This window comes from Salvelinus sp. IW2-2015, linkage group LG26 (assembly GCF_002910315.2).
Source record: "Salvelinus sp. IW2-2015 linkage group LG26, ASM291031v2, whole genome shotgun sequence".
NCBI classification, from domain to species: Eukaryota; Metazoa; Chordata; class Actinopteri; order Salmoniformes; family Salmonidae; genus Salvelinus; species Salvelinus sp. IW2-2015.
The window spans coordinates 48,077,638-48,097,188 of record NC_036866.1 but is presented as its reverse complement, the minus strand read 5'-3'; the positions used below and the strand labels follow the sequence as shown (position 1 = coordinate 48,097,188).

Sequence of the window (19,551 nt, the reverse complement as noted above, 5' to 3'; positions counted from 1 at the left end):
AGTCTTTGACAATTCTTTGGGCCTGCCTCTGATACCACCTGGTATGGAGGTCCTAGATGGCAGGGAGCTTGGCCCCGGTGATGCAATGGCCATACTCACCACCCTCTGTAGCAGTTGCAGTACCAAGTAGTGATGCAGCCAGTCAATATGCTCTCAATGGTGCAGCTGTAGAACTTTTTGAGGATCTGAGGGCCCATGCCCAAACTTTTCAGCCTGCTGAGGGGGAAGAGGCGCTGTCGTGCCCTCTTCACAACTGTGTGGGTGTGTGTGGATCATGTTAATTCCTTAGTGATTTGGACACCGAGAAACTTGAAGCTCTCGAACCACTCCACTACAGCCCCATCGATGTGGATGGGGTCGTGCTTGCTCCTCCGTTTCCTGTAGTCCATGATCAGCTCCTTTGTCTTGCACCACTGCCAGGTCTCTGACCTCCTCCCTGTAGGCTACCTCATCGTCGTTGATGATCAGTCATACCACCGGCGTATCATCAGCAAACTTGATGATGGTATTGGAGTCGTGCATGGCCACGCAGTCGTTGGTGAACAGGGAGTACAGGAGGGACAAAGCACACACCCCTGAAAGACCCCCGTGTTGATGGTCAGCGTGGCGGATGTATTTTTGCCTACCCTCACCGCCTAAGGGGCGGCCCATCAGGAAGTCCAGGATCCAGTTGCAGAGGGAGGTGTTCAGTCCTAGGGTCCTGAGCTTGGTGATGAAGTTGGAGGGGACTATGGTGCTTCATGCTGAGCTGTAGTCAATGAACAACATTCTTATATTTCATGGCAATAGATGTGAGTGTTACAAGGTGATATTCATTTATGCAGGTTACCTTGGTGTCCTTGGGCACGGGAACGATGGTGGGGACTATGGAACTGGGACTATGGTGTTCAGCTTGAAACATGGTATTGGTATTACAGACCCAGTCAGGGATAAGTTGAAAATGTCAGTGAAGACACTTTCAAGCTGGTCAGTGCATGCTCTAAGTATGTGGCCTGGTATTCCATCTGTCCCCGCGGCCTTGTGAATGCCAACCTGTTTAAAGGTGTTACTCACATACGGAGAGAGAGATCATACAGTAGTCTGGAACAGTTGGTGCTCTCATGCATGGCTCAGTGTTGTTTGCCTCGAAGCGAGCATAGAAGGCATTTAGCTCATCTGGTAGGCTTGTGTCACTGGGCAACTCACGGCTCAGTTTCCTTTTGAAATCCGTGATAGTTTGCAAGCCCTGCCACATCCGTCGAGCATCAGAGCCGGCGTAGTAGGATTCGATCTTAGTCTTATATTGATGCTTTGCCTATTTGATGGCTCATCGGAGGTCATTGCGGGATTACTTATAAGCATCTGTATTAGGGTCCCACTTCTTGAAAGCGGCAGCTCCAGCCTTTAGCTCTAGCTTATTATACAGTAACAAGAACTTGTGGACAAGAACTACAGGACAAGAACTTGTGTAAATATCGTACTCCAGTGGAATTATTCAGTATTTTTGCATCTATTTGAGTTTTTACCTGTAATCCATGGCTTCTGGTTCGGGTATGTACGTACTGTACAGTCACTCTGGGGACGATGTCGCCAATGCACTTATTAATGAAGCCAGTTATTGATGTGGTAAACTCCTCAGTGTTATCGGATGAATCCTGGAAGATATTAAAATCTGTGCTAGCGAAACAGTCCCGTAGTTTAGCATCCGATTCATCGGACCACTTCCGTATTGAGCGTCGCTGGTACTTCCTGTTTGAGTTTTTGCTTGTAAGCAGGAAGAAGGAGAATAGAGTTATGGTCTGATGATGGTTTCTGTGTGTGGAATAAAGGTGATCTAGAGTTGTGTCACCTATAGTAGCAGGTGACATGCTGGTAAAAATGAGGTAAAACGGATTTCAGTTTTCCTGCATTAAAATCACTGGCCATGACAAACACTGCCTCTGAATGTGCATTTTCTTGTTTGCTTATGGCCCTATACAGGTCGTTGAGTGCGGTCTTAGTGCCAGCATCGGTTTGTGGTGGTAAATAGACCGCTACAAAACATATAGATGAAAACTCTTGGTAAATAGTATGGTCTGCAGCTTATCATGAGGTATTGTAATTCAGGCGAGCAAAAACCGGAGACTTCCTTAACATTAGATATCGAGCACCAGCTGTTGTTAGGCTGTGCTCACCAGGGATTTTGAGGTTGAGGCCACAGGCGCTGCCGACAGAAGCGATGGCGGGGGCAGTTCTCTTCCTGGTGATGCTCTCCTTCATCCTTCCTTCTCCTGTCACCTTCACTGTGAAAGGACTTCCTGTAGGGGCAGAGGATCAGCCAATCAGAGGTAAGAGAGTACCAGCAACAGGCCATTAGTGAGGTCAGGGAGAAGTGTATTAGCCAATGAGAGGTCCAAAACCGGAATTGGTGCAGAAAAAAATTCACAGGTAACAGTGACTGACAATGTTGTTCGATAACGAAACGCAATCTCACCTAAACCAAGTTAATTTACGGATTTTACACATTTTGATAACATTTACAAAACTGAAGTAAGACAAAGAAACACTAACCTGGGATGTGCTTGTCAGAGAACTTGATGTTGATGATGTGGTTGCCTGGCTCTGTGGGGCAGTAACTGACTCTGCTCGTCCCATCCTCCACAACCTCACAGTTAATATCCACTTTACTCGGACCCTCGATCGACAACCCCAGACCACCATAACCTGAGAAAAAGAGATAAAGATGTAAGGCAATGGAGAGAGCATTGTATCTGTCTATGAACTTTAGCAGATATGCGTTATATTAGCTTAAAGGAAAGATACACCCATTTTGAAAGTTGATGCAAAACTCGTCATACCGGCTGTATTTCTGCCTGCTTGAACGGCGAATAGCTCAGACACACATGAACACTTGAAATGACTCTGGGAATCGATAGAACATCGCTCAGAGATGCACAAAAACTATACAACATTCAAAATGGGTGAATCTTTCCTTTAATATGTCTAACATGCCTCACCTGCATTCCTAGTGTCCACAAAGAACTCAGCCATTTCGAAGGTGCGTGCCTCCACCAGTCCTTTACCGAAGGCCTTGACCCTACTGGCCTCGCCAATCTCTGACTGGCCAACCTGGATCTTGAAAGGGCTGTTGGTCACGTGCTTACCGTTCTTCTTCACGCTCACCTCGTGCTCTCCCGCCTCCTTAGGGGTGAAGGAGATACCTGCAGATGGAGAGATGGAGGAGGAGTGTGTGTAAGTAGATATTTGAACAGAATATTTAAACAGGGATTAGTTAAAGGATTCACAAATTCTGACAGTGCTGTCATCGTCTTATGCTTCAAGACAGTTGAACTCAGTGCTGTCTGTCTGTCTGTCTGTCTGTCTGTCTGTCTGTCTGTCTGTCTGTCTGTCTGTCTGTCGTGAGTCCCAAGACTGATGGTTCACATGGAGAGAAAGGTTACTTTGCTTCAGAGTAAGGAAACTAAACCATTTATTCTACCCACCAGAGCCATGTTATTGAAAGTCACTGGCTCAGGCCAGACTAGTGGGTAGTGTCTCACCTATGTGTCTGCTGGGCAGTCTCTTGAGCAAACACGGCTCTTCGTTGCCTGATGGAGCTCTGATACTAGCCGCCAGCAGACTCAGGTCAGACTCTGTGATCTTCAGTGACAAGTCTGCTGCTGTCCCCACGTTGAGCTGGGACGCCCTGATAGAGTCATCACCTTGATGGAGAGAAATGGAAAATGGATTGACAAACCACTTATTAACATTTACTAACTACATAATAACATGTATTAACCATTTACTAACCATTTACTAACCATTAACTAACAGTTACTAACATGCACAAACAATTACGAACATTCACTCACAACGACTGACCTTTTACTTACACTTAAAAATAATTTGCTAACCCTTTACTAACCATCCCAAATACCATTTTACTTAGAGCCCTACCACACATATGATTGATCAATATACCAGTGATTTCACGGCGAAAGTATGAGTGGCATTGTGGCTGTATGTGGGTGCACCCCTGAGTGTTCTGGTCCAGACCCACTCACCAGTGATTTTAGCAGTGAAGGGGCTGCCGGCTATGTGTTTGTTGTCAAACTTGACAATGATCTTGTAGTCTCCTGGTGAGGTGGGCAGGTAGGATACAGTACAGGTTCCATCCTTATTGTCTTTACAGGTGATCTCTGCCTTAGAAGGACCCTCCACCGCTAGGGACAGACCACCTGTAGGGGGGGGGGGAGGGGGGGTAGGAGAGGGGAAGGGGAGAGAGAGAGAGAGCGGGGGATGGGGTTTTACTCAAATGTCTACATAGGATTAAATGGAAAAATGTTTTCCCATCATTGAGGGGGGGGGGGGGGGGGGGGGGATACAAGTAAATAAAACTGTATTTCAAAAGTATTGGTTTAAATAAGAAAAATAGTCAGAAGAAGTACCTTCTCCAGCGTTCTTGGTGATCACGATGAAAGTGACAGGTTTGTTGATGGTCCCGTGACAGAGACCAGGGCCGTATGCTGTCACCAGACCACTGTTCATAGCATCCACATAGAACTGGAGGGCGCTTCCTGTGAGGGGGAGAGAGATAATGGAGGGAATGGACCATCAGAAAAAAGTTTGTTCAATGTTCAACAATGTTTATTTAACATTCATTTACATAAATATGCCTGTTTAAACACCCGAGCTGTCACGTGTGCTCCCTCTCTGGCCTCTAGGTCACCAGGCTGCTCGTTATGGCGCACACCTCTCACCATCGTTACGTGCACCTGCGCATAATCAGACTCACCTGGACTCCATCACTTCCCTGATTACCTTCCCTATATATGTCACTCCCTTTCGTACCTTCCCCAGGCGTTATTGTTTCTGTTCCTGTGTCAGTTCTGTGCGTTGTTCGTGTTTCTTATTTTTGCATTATGTTGTGTTTATTTATTAAAACACTCCCTGAACTTGCTTCCCGACTCTCAGTGCACATTGTTACAGAATAACGCCTCACCTAAGGGAAGCATCAGGGAGTGTTCTTTATTTTTTTTTGTTTTGGTGGGAATGACCTCGGGTCCGGGAGCCGCTACAGGCTCTCATGCCTCCAGGCTACCCTGCCTCCGTCGGTTCGTCAGGCTCTCATGCCTCAGCCGGATCACCAGGCTCCCCTGCCTCAGCCGGCTCGTCTGGCTTTCATGCTTTTGCCGGATAGCCAGGCTCCCCTGCTTCTACCGGCTCATCAGGCTCTCATGCCTCGGCTGGAGCCACGCGTCGGGGAGGGGGTACTGTCACATGTGCTACCTCTCTGGCCTCTAGGTCACCAGGCTGTTCATTCCCCAGGCGTTATTTATTAAGACACTCACTCCTTGAACTTGCTTCCCGGCTCTCAGCGCACATCGTTACATGAGCTGGATTTTTTGTTGTTGAAATATAAACATAAGAATCTTAATTGAGTATAACTACTTAAATTGAGTCTGGGTTTAGTTTGAAGACAGGCTAACACAAGGTGTTTTCTCCTCTGGTTTTGACAGACAGAAGCGTACTGTACCTGGGATGTGATTTCCTTCATACTTGATGTCCATCTCGTGCAGACCCTTCTCAGTAGGGTTGAATTCAACTGTGATGGTCCCATCATTGTTGTTTATTATGTAGGGCCGGGCCGTCTTACCGGAGGGCATACGCACCTCACCTGGAAATTCCAGGAAAGGAAATGTCATTGTATCAGAAACAGTGAGAGTATCTACAGGTACCGGTGTACTGTTTTATGTGTCAATGAGTATCTGTTAGGATTACAACATTCTGTAAAGTTTCCTAAATTTCCAAGGTTTCCCCAAAATCCTTATAGGAGAGTTCCTGGAATCAGGAAGGAATCTTTGCATCCTTGCATAAGCAGAGAGGGAATCCTTTAACTGGGGTTTCGGGGGAAAACCTGGGAAATTTGGGAAAGGTACCAGAAAAGTCCCTGTACCTGTGATCGGTCCCTGCTGTACAGTGAACGGGATGACCAGGTTGAGAGGGCGGAACTGATCCATGCCGTCACTAAGGACAATGGGCTCCTTTGTTGCCTAAAAGGGCACATGATACATGTACGAGTAACTATAGCAAGCTATGTCTATACAAAGTAAAAATGTTACTTAAATGCAGCCTTTTTGAGTCCGTTAAAATGTTGTTAAACCCTTAAAACATTATAAAGATTCATACATGATAACAACAAGTTATAAAGCATTAAGTATAGTATTACCCAATGTTAGTATTGTCCCCCAGAATGCTCCACACCACTCTCTCAACAGACCCCCCCCCCAATTTGTGTCTCTGATTCAGGAAAAATGTTCTTCTGTTCCTGTGATATTTGGTTGCACCACCTAGCTACTTAAGATTAATGCACTAACTATAAGTCACTCTGGATAAGAGCGTCTGCTAAATGACTAAAATGCAAATGTAAAAAAAAAAAGAAGAGTATCTTACTTAGTTATTTTCAGATGATCAAATTTTTGCTATTTTGTAGCTTTGGCAACTATGTGTCTGTTTTCTATCCCAGTTCGCTCCTCTCCCTGTAGGCTATACAGATGCTCCGCACTCCTTGGCTGCAACCCTTCTAATTTAGTGTACCCTGTCCGCACAACCCATGTGGAATTCCTGGTCTCTGGTAGCGTTTGGAACTGCCGATCTGCAGTCAAGAACGCCCGAGTTCATCTCAGTCTATGCTGCGCTTCAGTCCCTTGACTTTTTGGCCCTGATGGAGACATAGATCACCCCAGACAACACTTCTACTCTAGCTGCTCTCTTCATCTGATTATGTTTTATTTCATAGTCCGGGAGCATCTGGTCGTCGTGGTGGTGGCACATGGCTACTCATTTCTCCTAAGTGGATATTTTTGATTTTTCTCCCCCTCATCTGTCCATCCCCTCATTTGAATTCCATGCTGTCACTGTCACTTGTCACCTCAAGTTTAACATTGTTGTCATCTATCGCCAACCAGGTGCCCTTAGAGAGTTCCTCAATGAGCTTGACACCATGATAAGCTAATTTCCTGACGATGGCTCACCGCTCTTCGTACTTGGTGACTTCAACCTTCCGACGTCTGCCTTCGATTCATTTCTTTCCAACTCTCTCTTTCCCCTTATTGCCTCTTTTGACCTCAACCTTTGACCTCAACCTCATTTTTACTAAAGGCTGTTTGCCTACTAATCTCACTGCAACCCCGCTCCAGCTCTCTGATCACGACCGTGTTTCCTTTTCTGTCTTCCTCTCCTCCAAACCTAGCCACTCAGGCCCTAGCCAGATGGTCCTTTGCCATCGCAATCTTCGCTCTATCTCTCTCCCACTACTCTCTCCTCTTTTATCCTATTATCTCTCCCTTCTGCTAAATTCTTCTCCCTCCTGTCTCCTGATTCTGCTCTTCAACCCTACTCTCCTCCCTTTTTCTCATCCCATGACTCGTACTGTCCCCTTTCTTACCAGCCGGCTTGGCCCTCCCCTCCTGCTCCGTGGCTGAGTGACTCATTGCACGCTTACGAAACAGCATGTGGGCAGCTGAACAAAATTGGAGGAAAACTAAAATTCCGGAGGATCTATCATCCCTCCACCCCTCCTATCTACCTTCTCTTCCTCTGTATCCACTGTTAAAGCCACTTTCTACTCTAAATTTCAAGCTTCTGCCTCTAACCCTAGGAAACTCTTTTCCACCTTCTCATCCCTCCTTAATTCTCCACCTCCTGCCCGTCACTCCATCTCCACAGACTGTCAACCACTTTGAAAAGAAGGTTTACAACATCCGCTCCTCATCCACTCAGCCTATTGAGTCCACTGGTCCCACTCACACAGATCTGTGTCTGCACCACGTACTTGTCCCCCAGGGCTCGGCCTCTTCTCTCTATACACCAAGTCACTCAGCTCCGTCATATCCTCACATAGTCTCTCCTAACATTGCTATGCGGATGACACTCAACTACTTTTCTTCTTCCCCCCTTCTGACACTCAGGTGGCGACACGCATCTCTGCGTGCCTGGCAGATATATCAGCTTGGATGTCGGCCCACCACCTCAAGCTCAACCTCGACAAGACGAAGCTGCTCTTCTTTCCGGGGAAGGCCTGCCCGCTCCAAGACCTCTCCATCATGGTTGACAACTCCACAGTGTCCCCCTCCCAGAGTGCAAATCCTTTGCCGTGACCCAGGACAACATCCTGTCGTTCTCTGTCAACATAAAAGCAGTTACTCGCTCCTGCAGGTTTATGCTCTACAACATCCGTAGAGTACGACCCTACCTCACACATGAAGTGGTGCAGGTCCTAGTCCAGGCACTTGTCATCTCCCATCTGGACTACTGCAACTCGATGTTGTCTGGGCTCCCGCTTGTGCCATCAAACCCCTGCAACTAATCCAGAACGCTGCAGCCAACCTTGGTGTTCAACTTTCCCAAGTTCTCCCATGTCACCTTACTCCTTCGAACACTCCACTGGCTTCCAGTCGAAGCTCGAATCCACTACAAGAGCATGGTACTTACCTACTGAGCAGCAAGAGGAACTGCCGCTCCCTACCCTTCAGACTATGCTCAAACCCTACACCCAAATCCAAGCACTCCTTTCTGCCACCTCTGGTCTTTTGGACCTCCAATCACTATGGGAGGGCAGCTCCCGCTCTTCCCAGTCCAAGCTCTTCTCTGTCCTGGCACCCCAATGGTGGAACCAGCTTCCCCCTGAAGCTAGGACAGCAGAGGCCCTATCCATATTCTGAAAACATCTGAAACCCTACCTCTTGAAAGAGTATCTTAAATAATCCCACAGCACCCTCCGTCGCACTCGCTTACTATGACTGTGATATGTGGTTGTCCCAACTAGCTACAGTATCTTAATAAGATGAATGTAAGTTGCTCTGCGTAAAAACGTCTGCAAAAGACACAGACGTTTCTTCTGAAACTTGTCAGTCTATTCTTGTTCTGAGAAATGTACGCTGTGTACTACTCCCTTCACAGAACAGCGCAAACTGGCTCTAACCTGAATAAAAATTGGAGTGGGAGGCCCCTTTAAACGACTGAGCAAGCCTTAATTTCTCAGAACAAGAATATACTGACAAGTTTCAGAAGAAAGTTATTTGTTTCTGGCCATTTTGAGCCTGTAATCGAACCCACAAATGCTGATGCTCYAGATACTCAACTAGTCTAAATAAAGCCAGTTTAAATGCTTCTTTAATCAGTACAACATTTTTCAGCTGTGCTAACATAATTGCAAAAGGTTTTTCTAATGATCAATTCGCCTTTTAAAATGATAAACTAGGATTAGCTAACACAACGTGCCATTGGAACACAGGAGTGATGGTTGCTGATAATGGGCCTCTGTACGCCTATGTAGATATTCCATAAAAAATCAGCCGTTTCCAGCTACAATAGTCAATTACAACATTAACAATGTCTACACTGTATATCTGATCAATTTAATGTTATTTTAATGGACAAAAAATGAGCTTTTCTTTTCAAATCTAAGTGACCCCAAACTTTTTAATAGTAGTGTGTATATATATTAATTAATACACAAATCTATATTACTAATATGTACTCAACCGTAACATGGAAGGGGCTCTTGGGTATGTGCTGTCCTCCGAAGCGGATGGTGATTACATATTTTCCGGGTTCTGGAGTGGTGTAGTAGATGTCGAAGGTTCCATCACGGTTCTCCTGCACATTCATGTCTAGCTCCACCCCCTCTGGGGTCGTGACCGAGCAGGTCACCTTGCCCTTCCCAGCAGCCTTTGCGTCCACAGAGACGATGGCCTCCTCGTGCAACTGCATCTTAGTCAGACCTGATGCCAGGGCATGTCCTCCGATGGACACTGGGAATAAGGAAAAAGAAAATTGTCAGACTATTGAAAAGAAAAGAGAAGATAAAATAGAAGAGACGGGAAAATGAGAGGTGTACCAGTGAGCAGACACTTGCTGGCGTCTCCAGTGGGCAGGGCTAAGATGTGGTAGGGAGAGTAGGGGATCTCATCGCCTCCATACTTGATCATGATGGTGTAAGGGCCGGTGGAGTCTGGTACGTAGGACACTGTGTAGGTCCCATCTCTGTTATCATATATGGTAGCCTTCTTTGGCTTGCCTTCTGAGTCCTACAGGGGAGGAGGATGTTATTATTGTGTGTGGGGTGTGCGGGGGGGGGGGTTACCCACCAGTATTTGTACAGTGAGCAGTCCATCTCCTGCGTCACGGGCATCAATGGTGAACTCCACTGGCAGGCTGGCGGGCACACCTGACTTGTCCAGACCTGGACCGCTTGCACAAACCTTACTGGCATCATGACCAGGCTGAGATCTCACCTTGAATGGACTGTGGATGGAGAGAGAGAGAGAGAGAGAGAGCAAAAAAATATATATATTTCATGACCCTATTGAAAATATATGAAATGCCTACAGAAAAGTAAATGAGGATATTACAGTAAGGGTTTCTGGTAAATCGAGTTTTGTCCAGTCTGTCTCACCTGCGAGGAACCTCCTGGTCTCCATATTTAACTGACACAGTGTAAGGGCCATCATGAACTGGAGTGTAGTTGACTGTATGTGTACCATCACTGTTATTTTTTACAGCAACAGGCTCTGAACCTATGAGGAAAAGAGGACAGATTAGCTACATTCAATTAAGTCACTATATGTAAACATTCGTGTGTGTGTGTGTGTTTATGGGTGTTTTTTATGCTTGAGCGTGTGCATGTGTGAGTAAAGTAAAGTATGTAGAGTTCCTCTTACCTGATGGTCCTGTGAGACTGACCTCCACTTTTGCCTGTCCTGCCTGTGTAGCGTCCACAGTAAAGGTCTGAGGTAGGTGGGCTCGGACTCCATCACCCAAACCTGGGCCTGAACATTTCACCTTACTGGGATCCACCACATCCCTCACTGGCACGCGGAACGGACTGCCTGCAGGTGACACATGGAGAGACACTGTATGGTCAGCTTTTTTATTAGGATGATAGGGAAGAAGGCATCAGAGGCAGCCAGTAGAAGAGAGAGATATTGAGAAGTATTGGATATTGTGTTTTTATGGTGTTTTTATCGCGAGAGCTGGGGTAAGATTTTCACTATTTATTATGCATAGCAAATAAACTTGGAACTTGTATTATGGTGATGATTCTGCTTCTTCTTCTCCATGCAGTGTGTAAGTGTACGTGTTTGTATGTGCGTTTATGTGGGGACTATTAATTATTGGACTATCAATTGTTAACTTCTCTGGGATAGGTGGCAGCATTTTCACGTCCGGATGAAAAGCGTGTCCAACGTAAACTGCCTGCTACTCAGGCCCAGAAGCTAAGATATGCATATTATTAGTAGATTTGGATTGGGAACACTCTGAAGTTTCTAAAACTGTTTGAATCATGTCTGTGAGTATAACAGAATTTATTTTGCAGGCAAAACCCCGAGGACAAACCATTCAGAATTAGATATTTTTTTGAGGTTACTCTTTTAATAAGTTTTCATTGGGAATCCAGATTTCTAAAGGACCTTCTTGCAGTTCCTATCGCTTCCACTGGATGTCAACAGTCTTTAGAAATTGGTTGAGGTTTTTCCTTTGAGAAATGAAGAAGTAGCACTGTTCAGAATGAGGCTCGAGGGAAGTGTACTCTTTGTTAGAAGCGTGTGACCTGAAAGCTAGCTACACTTTGTTTTCCTCCGATATTGAACACAGATCATCCCGTCTTAAATTTTATCGAGTATTTACGTAAAAAAATACCTAAAGTTGTATGACAAAAGTAGTTTGAAATGTTTGGACAAAGCTTACAGGGAACTTATGAGATATTTTGTAGTCACGTTGCGCAAGTTGGAACCGGTGTTTTTCTGGATCAAACGCACCAAATAAATGGACATTCTGGATATATATCTACGGAATTAATCGAACAAAAGGACCATTTGTGATGTTTATGGGACATATTGGAGTGCCAACAGAAGAAGCTCGTCAAAGGTAAGGCATGAATTATATCTTTATTTCTGCGTTTTGTGTCGCGCCTGGAGGGTTGAAATAGGATTGTCTGTGTTTGTTTACTGGGGTGCTGTCCTCAGATAATACCATCGTTTGCTTTCGCCATAAAGCCTTTTTGAAATCTGACATGTTGGCTGGATTCACAACAAGTGTAGCTTTAATTTGGTGTATTGCATGTGTGATTTCATGAAAGTTAAATTTTTATAGTAATTTATTTGAATTTGGCGCTCTGCATTTTCACTGGATGTTGGCCGGCGTCCCACATATCCCAGAGAGGTTAATCCCTGTATTATACTTATGCTAAAATGTTTATTCTATTCTACCGAGCCATTCACTTTATGTTAGGAGTCTTATCTGTTATTAAATCTTATTGTTGTTGCATTGTCGAGAAGGAACCTGCAAGTAAGCATTTCGTTGGCCGGTGTAAACCAAGGATGGGCAACTGGCGGCCCGTGAGCCGCCAGTAGGTCCGCGAATCAATTTTCAATAACTATACACACACAAAAAAATAAATATATATAGTGCCTTCAGAAAGTATTCAGACCCCTTGACTTTTTCCACATTTTGTTAGGTTTCAGCTTTAATCCAAAATTGATTAAATAAAAAAAATGCTCAGCAATCTACGCAAAATACCCCATAATGATTAAGCGGAAACAGGTTTTTAGAAATGTTTGCAAATTTTTCCAATAAAAAATAAAAAAATTGCTTATTTACATGAGTATTCAGATGCTTTGCTATGAGACTCGAAACTGAGCTCAGGTGCACCCTCTTTCCATTCATCATGTTTCTACAACTTGATTGGTCCACCTGTGGTAAATTCAATTGATTGGACATGATTTGGAAAGGCACACATCTGTCTATATAAGGTCCCACAGTTGACAGTGCATATCAGAGCAAAAACCAAGCCATGAGGTCAAAGGAATTGTCTGTAGAGCTCAGAGACAGGATTGTGTCGAGGCACAGATCTGAGGAATGGTACCAAAACATTTCTGCGGCAAGGATGGATGAAGGAAAAAACAATTGAATCAATTGTACAATAATGCTGTAATGTAACAAAATGTGGGTTCTGAATACTTTTCGAATGCACTGTATACATGTAAAGTGTCGGTCCCATGTTTCATGAGCTGAAAAAAATGAATCGCAGAAATGTTCCATACTCACAAAAAGCGTATTTTTTCTCAAATTTTGTGCACAAATTTGTTTACATCCCTGTTAGGAAGCATTTGTCTCAAAATAATCCATCCACCTGACAGGTGTGGCATATCAAGAAGCTGAATAAACAGCATGCTCATTACAAAGGTGCACCTTGTGCTGGGGACAGTAAAAGGCCACTTTAAAATGTGCAGTTTTGTCACACAACACAATGCCATAGATGTCTGAAGTTTTGAGGGAGTGTGCAATTGGCATGCTGACTGCAAAAATGTCCGCCAAAGCTGTTGCTAGAGAATTTAATGTTAATTTCTCTACCATAAGTCGCCTCCAACGTCATTTTAGAGAATTTGGCAGTACGCCCAGCCAGCCTTACAACCGCAGACCACATGTAACCCTGCCAGCCCAGGACCTCCACATCCGGCTTCTTCGCCTGCGGGATTGTCTGAGACCAGCCACGAGACAGCTGATGAAACTGTGGGATTTCACAACCGAAGAATTTCTACACAAACTATCAGAAACCGTCTCAGGGAAGTTCATCTGCGTGCTCGTCGTCCTCACCAGGGTTTTTACCTGACCGCAGCTCGGCGTCATAACCGACTTCAGTGGGCAAATGCTCACCTTCCATGGCCACTGGCACGCTGGAGGAGTGTGCTCTTCATGGATGAATCCCGTTTTCAACTGTACCGGGCAAATGGCAGACCTGTGGCAGACCGTTTTGCTCTTGTCGACGTTGTCAACAGAGTTCCCCATGGTGGTGGTGGGGTTATTGTATGGGCATGTATAAGCTAAGGACAACGTAATCCGCCGCCATCACCTCATGTTTCACAAATCCTGGAAGCTGAAAATGTCCCAGTACTTCGCCTGCATACTCACCAGACAGGTCACCCATTGAGCATGTTAGGGATGCTCTGGATCGACGTTTACGACCGCGTGTTTCAGTTCCCACCAATATCCAGCAAGTTCGGTCATCCATTGAAGAGGAGTGGGACAGCATTCCACAGGCCACAATCAACAGCCTGATCAACTCTATGTGAAGGAGATGTGTCGTGCTGCATGAAGCAAATGGTGGTCACACGAGAAACTGACTGGTTTTCTGATCCACGTCCCTACCTTTTTTTGGTATCTGTGACCGATGCATTCTGTATTCCCAGTCATGTGAAATCCATAGATTAGGGCATAATGACTTTTTTTCAGTTGTCTGATTTCCTTATATGAACTGTGACTCAGTAAAATATTTTAAAATGTTGCATGTTGCGTTTATATTTTTGTTCAGTGTACTGTATATATAGAGAGATTATTTTTTTTGGGGGGGGGAACTCAGTCAGGTATGAAAGTTAGAATAGTAGAATACAAAATTTCGAAATTTGGTTGTGTATCAGCAGATTTTCTATTGTTATGTCAGTCACTGACTGTCACTCAATTTAGCCAATGTCTAGCCAGCTATCTAAACTTCTAGTAATCATCGTAAAATTACCGACTGGGATCTAACAATGATTTTGTTAGTCACTCTCACTAATATATCACAATCAAAACTACAAACATGTCTCTCCACCTTATGGCAAAATGAATAGAATTGCAGGAAATTAGCTGTTAAACTGCAAATTATTCTCTCCGCCCCATAGCAAAATTGCATGAAATTAAAAATAAATTAAATTAAATCTTCTCTCCACAACATGTATAGAATTGCAGGAAATTCACTTTAAAACTTTTTTTTTCTCTCCGCAGTCATTTAGCCAGCCAGGCTATGGCTGGCTTTGACTGTATGTGGGGGTATGGATGTGGGTACACAGACCCGCGAGCCACTACGGCCCCTCATGATGAGTTCAGATGTTTTGTGGCCCCCACCCCCATCCTTGATGTATACCATGCAGTGGCGTGCCGTGGGCCTGGGGCCTAGGCCTTCAGTGAGGTACTACACAGTCCCACCCGAATTAATCCACCTCTTATTACCATCATTATGCCATGGCTCTAGACACTATACATTTAGACAGAAACGCAGTATAACCAGGCGTTGCGTCACCTTGAAATTGACAAATTGACATTTTTGGGTAAACAGTGTTTAACAGACAACTCAAGTTTGCAAAGCCAGTGTGGCTCCAAACACCAAATCGATCACTTGCAAATAATAGGCATTCCCAGCAGTACAGTTTGCAGTGCTTCTCGGAGCCTGTGAGCAATTGACAGCGCTCGTAGTTGAAACTTTGAAAGTGGCGAGCGAACGAACCTTTCCCGCCTGTGACAGGCTTTGTGGCGTCGGGCGACCTCTCCTTACAATGTCTAACTTTTCTTGAAAAGTTCGTCTTGAGAATGGCGTTATAATTATATCCTCGACCAAATCGATATCTTCTCCTCCTTCCGCCATTGTGGGTTGAAAAAACAGCTTAGTAGAACGCGAATTAATTCGTTTATCAAATTCAGTTTCCTAGATCTGCATAGACCTGCCCATAGGACCTGCCTCTCAATATTGGTAATCCAATCAAAAGACGTGGACGCACTACGCCTGCTAGCTGGCTCCTGTGTAACACTGGAGCCAGCCAGCAGGCGTATAATAGCCAACTCTAAAGCTGATTGGTTGACACAAAATTTTAATTTCCATTCACTTTAAGCTACAAGCGCCCGCACTGTTGATTCTGAAGGCCTGAGGGCAGATTTTAGACCCCTGGCAACACATGATGGCTGAATATGATTGGATAAAAGATCTAACATAAAGACCAGCCCTCCAAATCTCAACCTGGGGCTGGAAGCAGTGCAACCAAGAGGAAATCTATGAAATGAAGAGTATAACTCTTACTCTGGGGAATAATTTAATACATATTTGTGGGAAAATATATTTTAAAAAATATATATATTCTGATGATGTTTAGGCCAGCAGAGAAGGCCTTGCAGGCCCTGACGGCCCACCACTGATACCATGTGTATACTGTACGACTAATAAAACTAGAATTTGTATGTGTATGAGGCGTTACCTGGAATTGGGTGTCCTCCGAAGTTGATATTGACGTCGTACTCTCCAGGTGTGAAGGTAACGTACTCTACGCTGCAGCTGCCATCTTTGTTATCTCTACAGGTAATTTTTGCCTCTGACGCTCCCTCTATGGTCATGCCCAGGCCTCCAGTACCAGCACCCCTAGAGAACACAGACAATGATCAACTTTAAATGGTAATTTCACATCAATTACATTGCTTTCATAGGAAAGGCGTTCTCATTATTGGAAGAATTGAAAGACATTGGATTTGTGACTGATTTTCCTGTGACCATGTGTTCTTATGTGCTTAACTAGCTAAAATGTTTCGAAACATTGTCATCAATTAACCACATGGGAGCATAGATTGCAGAGTGCAGTCTCTTTTTAGCATTTACTGAACATATCATTTATGAACATTTGAACATCTTGGCCATGTTCTGTTATAATCTCCACCCGGAGAAAGTTTATAGAGTTATAGAGTCCCTCTCTAGGTTTCTTCCTAGGTTTTGGCCTTTCTAGGAAGTTTTTCCTAGCCACCGTGCTTCTACACCTGCATTGCTTGCTGTTAGGGGTTTTAGGCTGGGTTTCTGTACAGCACTTTGAGATATCAGCTGATGTAAGAAGGGCTATATAAATACATTTGATTTGATTTGATTATTTGATATCCAGCACCTGTTCAGAAACATTGGCTGTGTGTATGCAATCTTTTCCTTTGCTGTGATTGTACCTGGTCTCGACGGTGAAGCAGTTGGGTTTGTTGATGAGTCCTCCCTCCAGCCCTGGCCCGTAGGCCCTGACCCGGGTGGGGTCACATCCCTCCACCACTGACACCCTGAAGGGACTCTTAGGGATGGCCACCTCGTCATACAATACCTCAATCACGTGCATACCTGGAACAGACAGGCCAACCAGATGGTTTCAATATCTCACAGTGTGTGTGTGTGTGTGTGTGTGTGTTGTGTGTGTGTGTGTGTGTGTGTGTGTGTGTGTGTGTGTGTGTGTGTGTGTGTGTGTGTGTGTGTGTGTGTGTGTGTGTGTGTGTGTGTGTGTGTGTGTGGTGTGTGTGTGTGTGTGTGTGTCTCAGTAGAACGATACACATGATTACAGGTGATTTTATGGCAGATATACTGAACATGATCTTGTATGATGGCCAAGCTGGTTTTACTGTGCAGGGCAATTAAGTTATATCTATCTAAGACGATTTTCAGTGCATTTCTGATATTTTATCACGCGTGAACCTTTCTTCCTAAGATTCGTTCAGATAATGAATGAGACTTGTGGTAACTATGGAGATGTGAGACTAATCATTAATACATAAAAATAACACATCTTCCCGTTGTTATACCGTAATAACATTAACTTGACCGAACTCTATTAATACCTCCAGCTAGCCATTACTCCTGTATCTGAGAGAAGAGGCTCAGAGCAGGACAGAGCAGACCATATATACCTGAGCTTCGTTTCTGTTCAGCACTAACTCTATTTATGAAGCCCTCTCCCTCTCTGCCTCTCTTCTCTAAACCCTCAGATCACTCCTCTGCCTCCTTCTGTATTATACCCTCTCTATCTACTCTATCTATCTAGTCCTAAATGAACCCTCCGCTCAAACACTGCATTTTGTCCAGCCACCCACCACCCGCAATCCCTCTTTTACGCTACTGTACTCTATGTTCATCATATATGCATAGTCACTTTAACCATATCTACATGTACATACTACCTCAATCAGCCTGACTAACCGGTGCCTGTATGTAGCCTCGCTACTGTTATAGCCTCGCTACTGTATATAGCCTCGCTACTGTTATTTTCACTGTCTTTTTACTGTTTTTAACTGTCTTTATACTGTTTTATTTCTTTACTTTCCTATTGTTCACCAAATACCTTTTTTGCACAGTTGGTTAGCATTTCACTGTAAGGTCTACTACACCTGTTGTATTCGGCGCACGTGACAAATAAACTTTGATTGGATTTGATAATATCTCGCTATCACTCTTTTCAAGGATTCCTTGTTGAACAAAACTGAATAAAAGAACAAGTAACGTGATGGGCTTGCCCTGTATACATCTACGTTGTCACTTTATGGTCATTGGAGTCGGAGTCGGTTCTTACCGTCCTCATAGGCGGTGTATTCCACTCTGAAGGTTCCGTCTCCCTTGTTTGTGATGTAGGTGTCCGTGTTGGTGCCTGAAGGGTTGATGATGCATGCTTTCAAGTGGTCACCAAAGGTCTCGGTCATTTTGCGGGCATCCACAATGAAGTGAGTGGTAACCTCCTTGATGACTCCTATAGACATAGAGGATCGCAAGGAAGGATCGCAAGCTACTGTAATTGTTAGCATGTAATTGTTAGCTACAGTAGTGTTAGGTAGAGTAACCTTTTCCAGTAAGCTAAAGTATACTTTAGCTATAGTAGCTTTTGCCAGTATGCTATAGTAGCCTTAGCTATATGGCCTTTATCAGTAAGCTATGCTTTGTTTTGCTCGTAAACTACTGTGTATAGTAGCTAGCTAGACTTAGATTGAGGCATTTACCAAACTATAGTTAAATAGCTTAAGTAGCCTTTCGCTATAGGAGCCTTTGCCTACTTTACCTAAGCAAGGGTAATATGCCCTAACCACTCCACAACTACTCCTCCTTACCTCTGGGCTGCACTCCTGGTCCATAGACCTGCACTCCGCTGGTATCAACAGCCGGCTCCACTTGGATGAGCGCAGGGAAGTTGGGAACCACGTGACCCCCGTACTTAATGGTGATGGTGTGTGTGCCGTGGAAAGGTGGGATGTAGGTGACAGAGAAGGTTCCCTCGGCTGTCTTCTGGATGTGGACCTCGGCCTGAGCCCCGGACTCAGAGACGATCTCGACGGCGAGCTCAGCCTCTCCGGCACTGGTGCAGTCCACTGTAAAGTAGGCTGGTTCCTCTGCCTTGGCTTTATCTAGGCCTGGACCACTGGCTGTTACCTGTAGGTTTATTTGATATTTTTACAGACGCAGAAACATACATACAATCTCAAATTTGATGTCATACATTCCTAAAAAAACATGGAAAATATATAAACAATATAATCAGCCTGAATACACAACCAATAGGCATGTCAATAAATCAATAACTAGGCATATCGAAGGCATAAAGTATATTAAATAAAGTATCGTCTCATCTCACCTTGCTGGGGTCCAGGCATGTCTTAACAGCTGCCTTGAAAGGAGACCCAGGGATGTGCTGCTCTCCAAACAGGATATTGATGGCATACTCTCCAGCCTCAGTAGGCAGGTAGGACACCGAGCAGGTACCGTGTCCATTGTCCTGGCACTCGATCTTAGCCTTGCGCGGCCCCTCCACAGTCAGGCCCAGCCCGCCGGGGCCCGCTCCATTGGTGTCAATGGCAAAGGGGGCTGATTTACCCACAGTGCCTCCCTTCAGGCCTGGGCCGTATGCGCGCACCTGAAGGAGAAAGTTAATAGGTGTTAGAGAGACTCATAATGTCATGAAGAAGCAAGAAGAAGTCGATGCCAGTAGTGTAAACATTAGG

General features: G+C 44.7%; 1 protein-coding gene across 1 annotated transcript in view; it reads right to left on the bottom strand.

Annotated features, from left to right (window-relative positions):
- The window catches only part of LOC111953025 (filamin-C), a 59,017-nt gene that overhangs the window by 9,202 nt on the left and 30,264 nt on the right, over positions 1-19,551 (bottom strand). Inside the window, exons 16-33 of the mRNA XM_023972096.3 lie at positions 19,185-19,463; positions 18,664-18,982; positions 18,135-18,308; positions 16,753-16,915; positions 16,026-16,186; positions 10,683-10,850; positions 10,418-10,538; positions 10,110-10,266; positions 9,860-10,049; positions 9,505-9,773; positions 5,915-6,011; positions 5,495-5,635; positions 4,407-4,535; positions 4,023-4,196; positions 3,519-3,680; positions 2,976-3,179; positions 2,530-2,682; positions 2,154-2,276 (exon numbers count right to left, since the gene is read on the bottom strand). Of these exons, the coding sequence (XP_023827864.1) occupies positions 2,154-2,276; positions 2,530-2,682; positions 2,976-3,179; positions 3,519-3,680; positions 4,023-4,196; positions 4,407-4,535; positions 5,495-5,635; positions 5,915-6,011; positions 9,505-9,773; positions 9,860-10,049; positions 10,110-10,266; positions 10,418-10,538; positions 10,683-10,850; positions 16,026-16,186; positions 16,753-16,915; positions 18,135-18,308; positions 18,664-18,982; positions 19,185-19,463 (3,184 nt within the window). The remainder of the gene's footprint in view (positions 1-2,153; positions 2,277-2,529; positions 2,683-2,975; positions 3,180-3,518; positions 3,681-4,022; positions 4,197-4,406; positions 4,536-5,494; positions 5,636-5,914; positions 6,012-9,504; positions 9,774-9,859; positions 10,050-10,109; positions 10,267-10,417; positions 10,539-10,682; positions 10,851-16,025; positions 16,187-16,752; positions 16,916-18,134; positions 18,309-18,663; positions 18,983-19,184; positions 19,464-19,551) is intronic.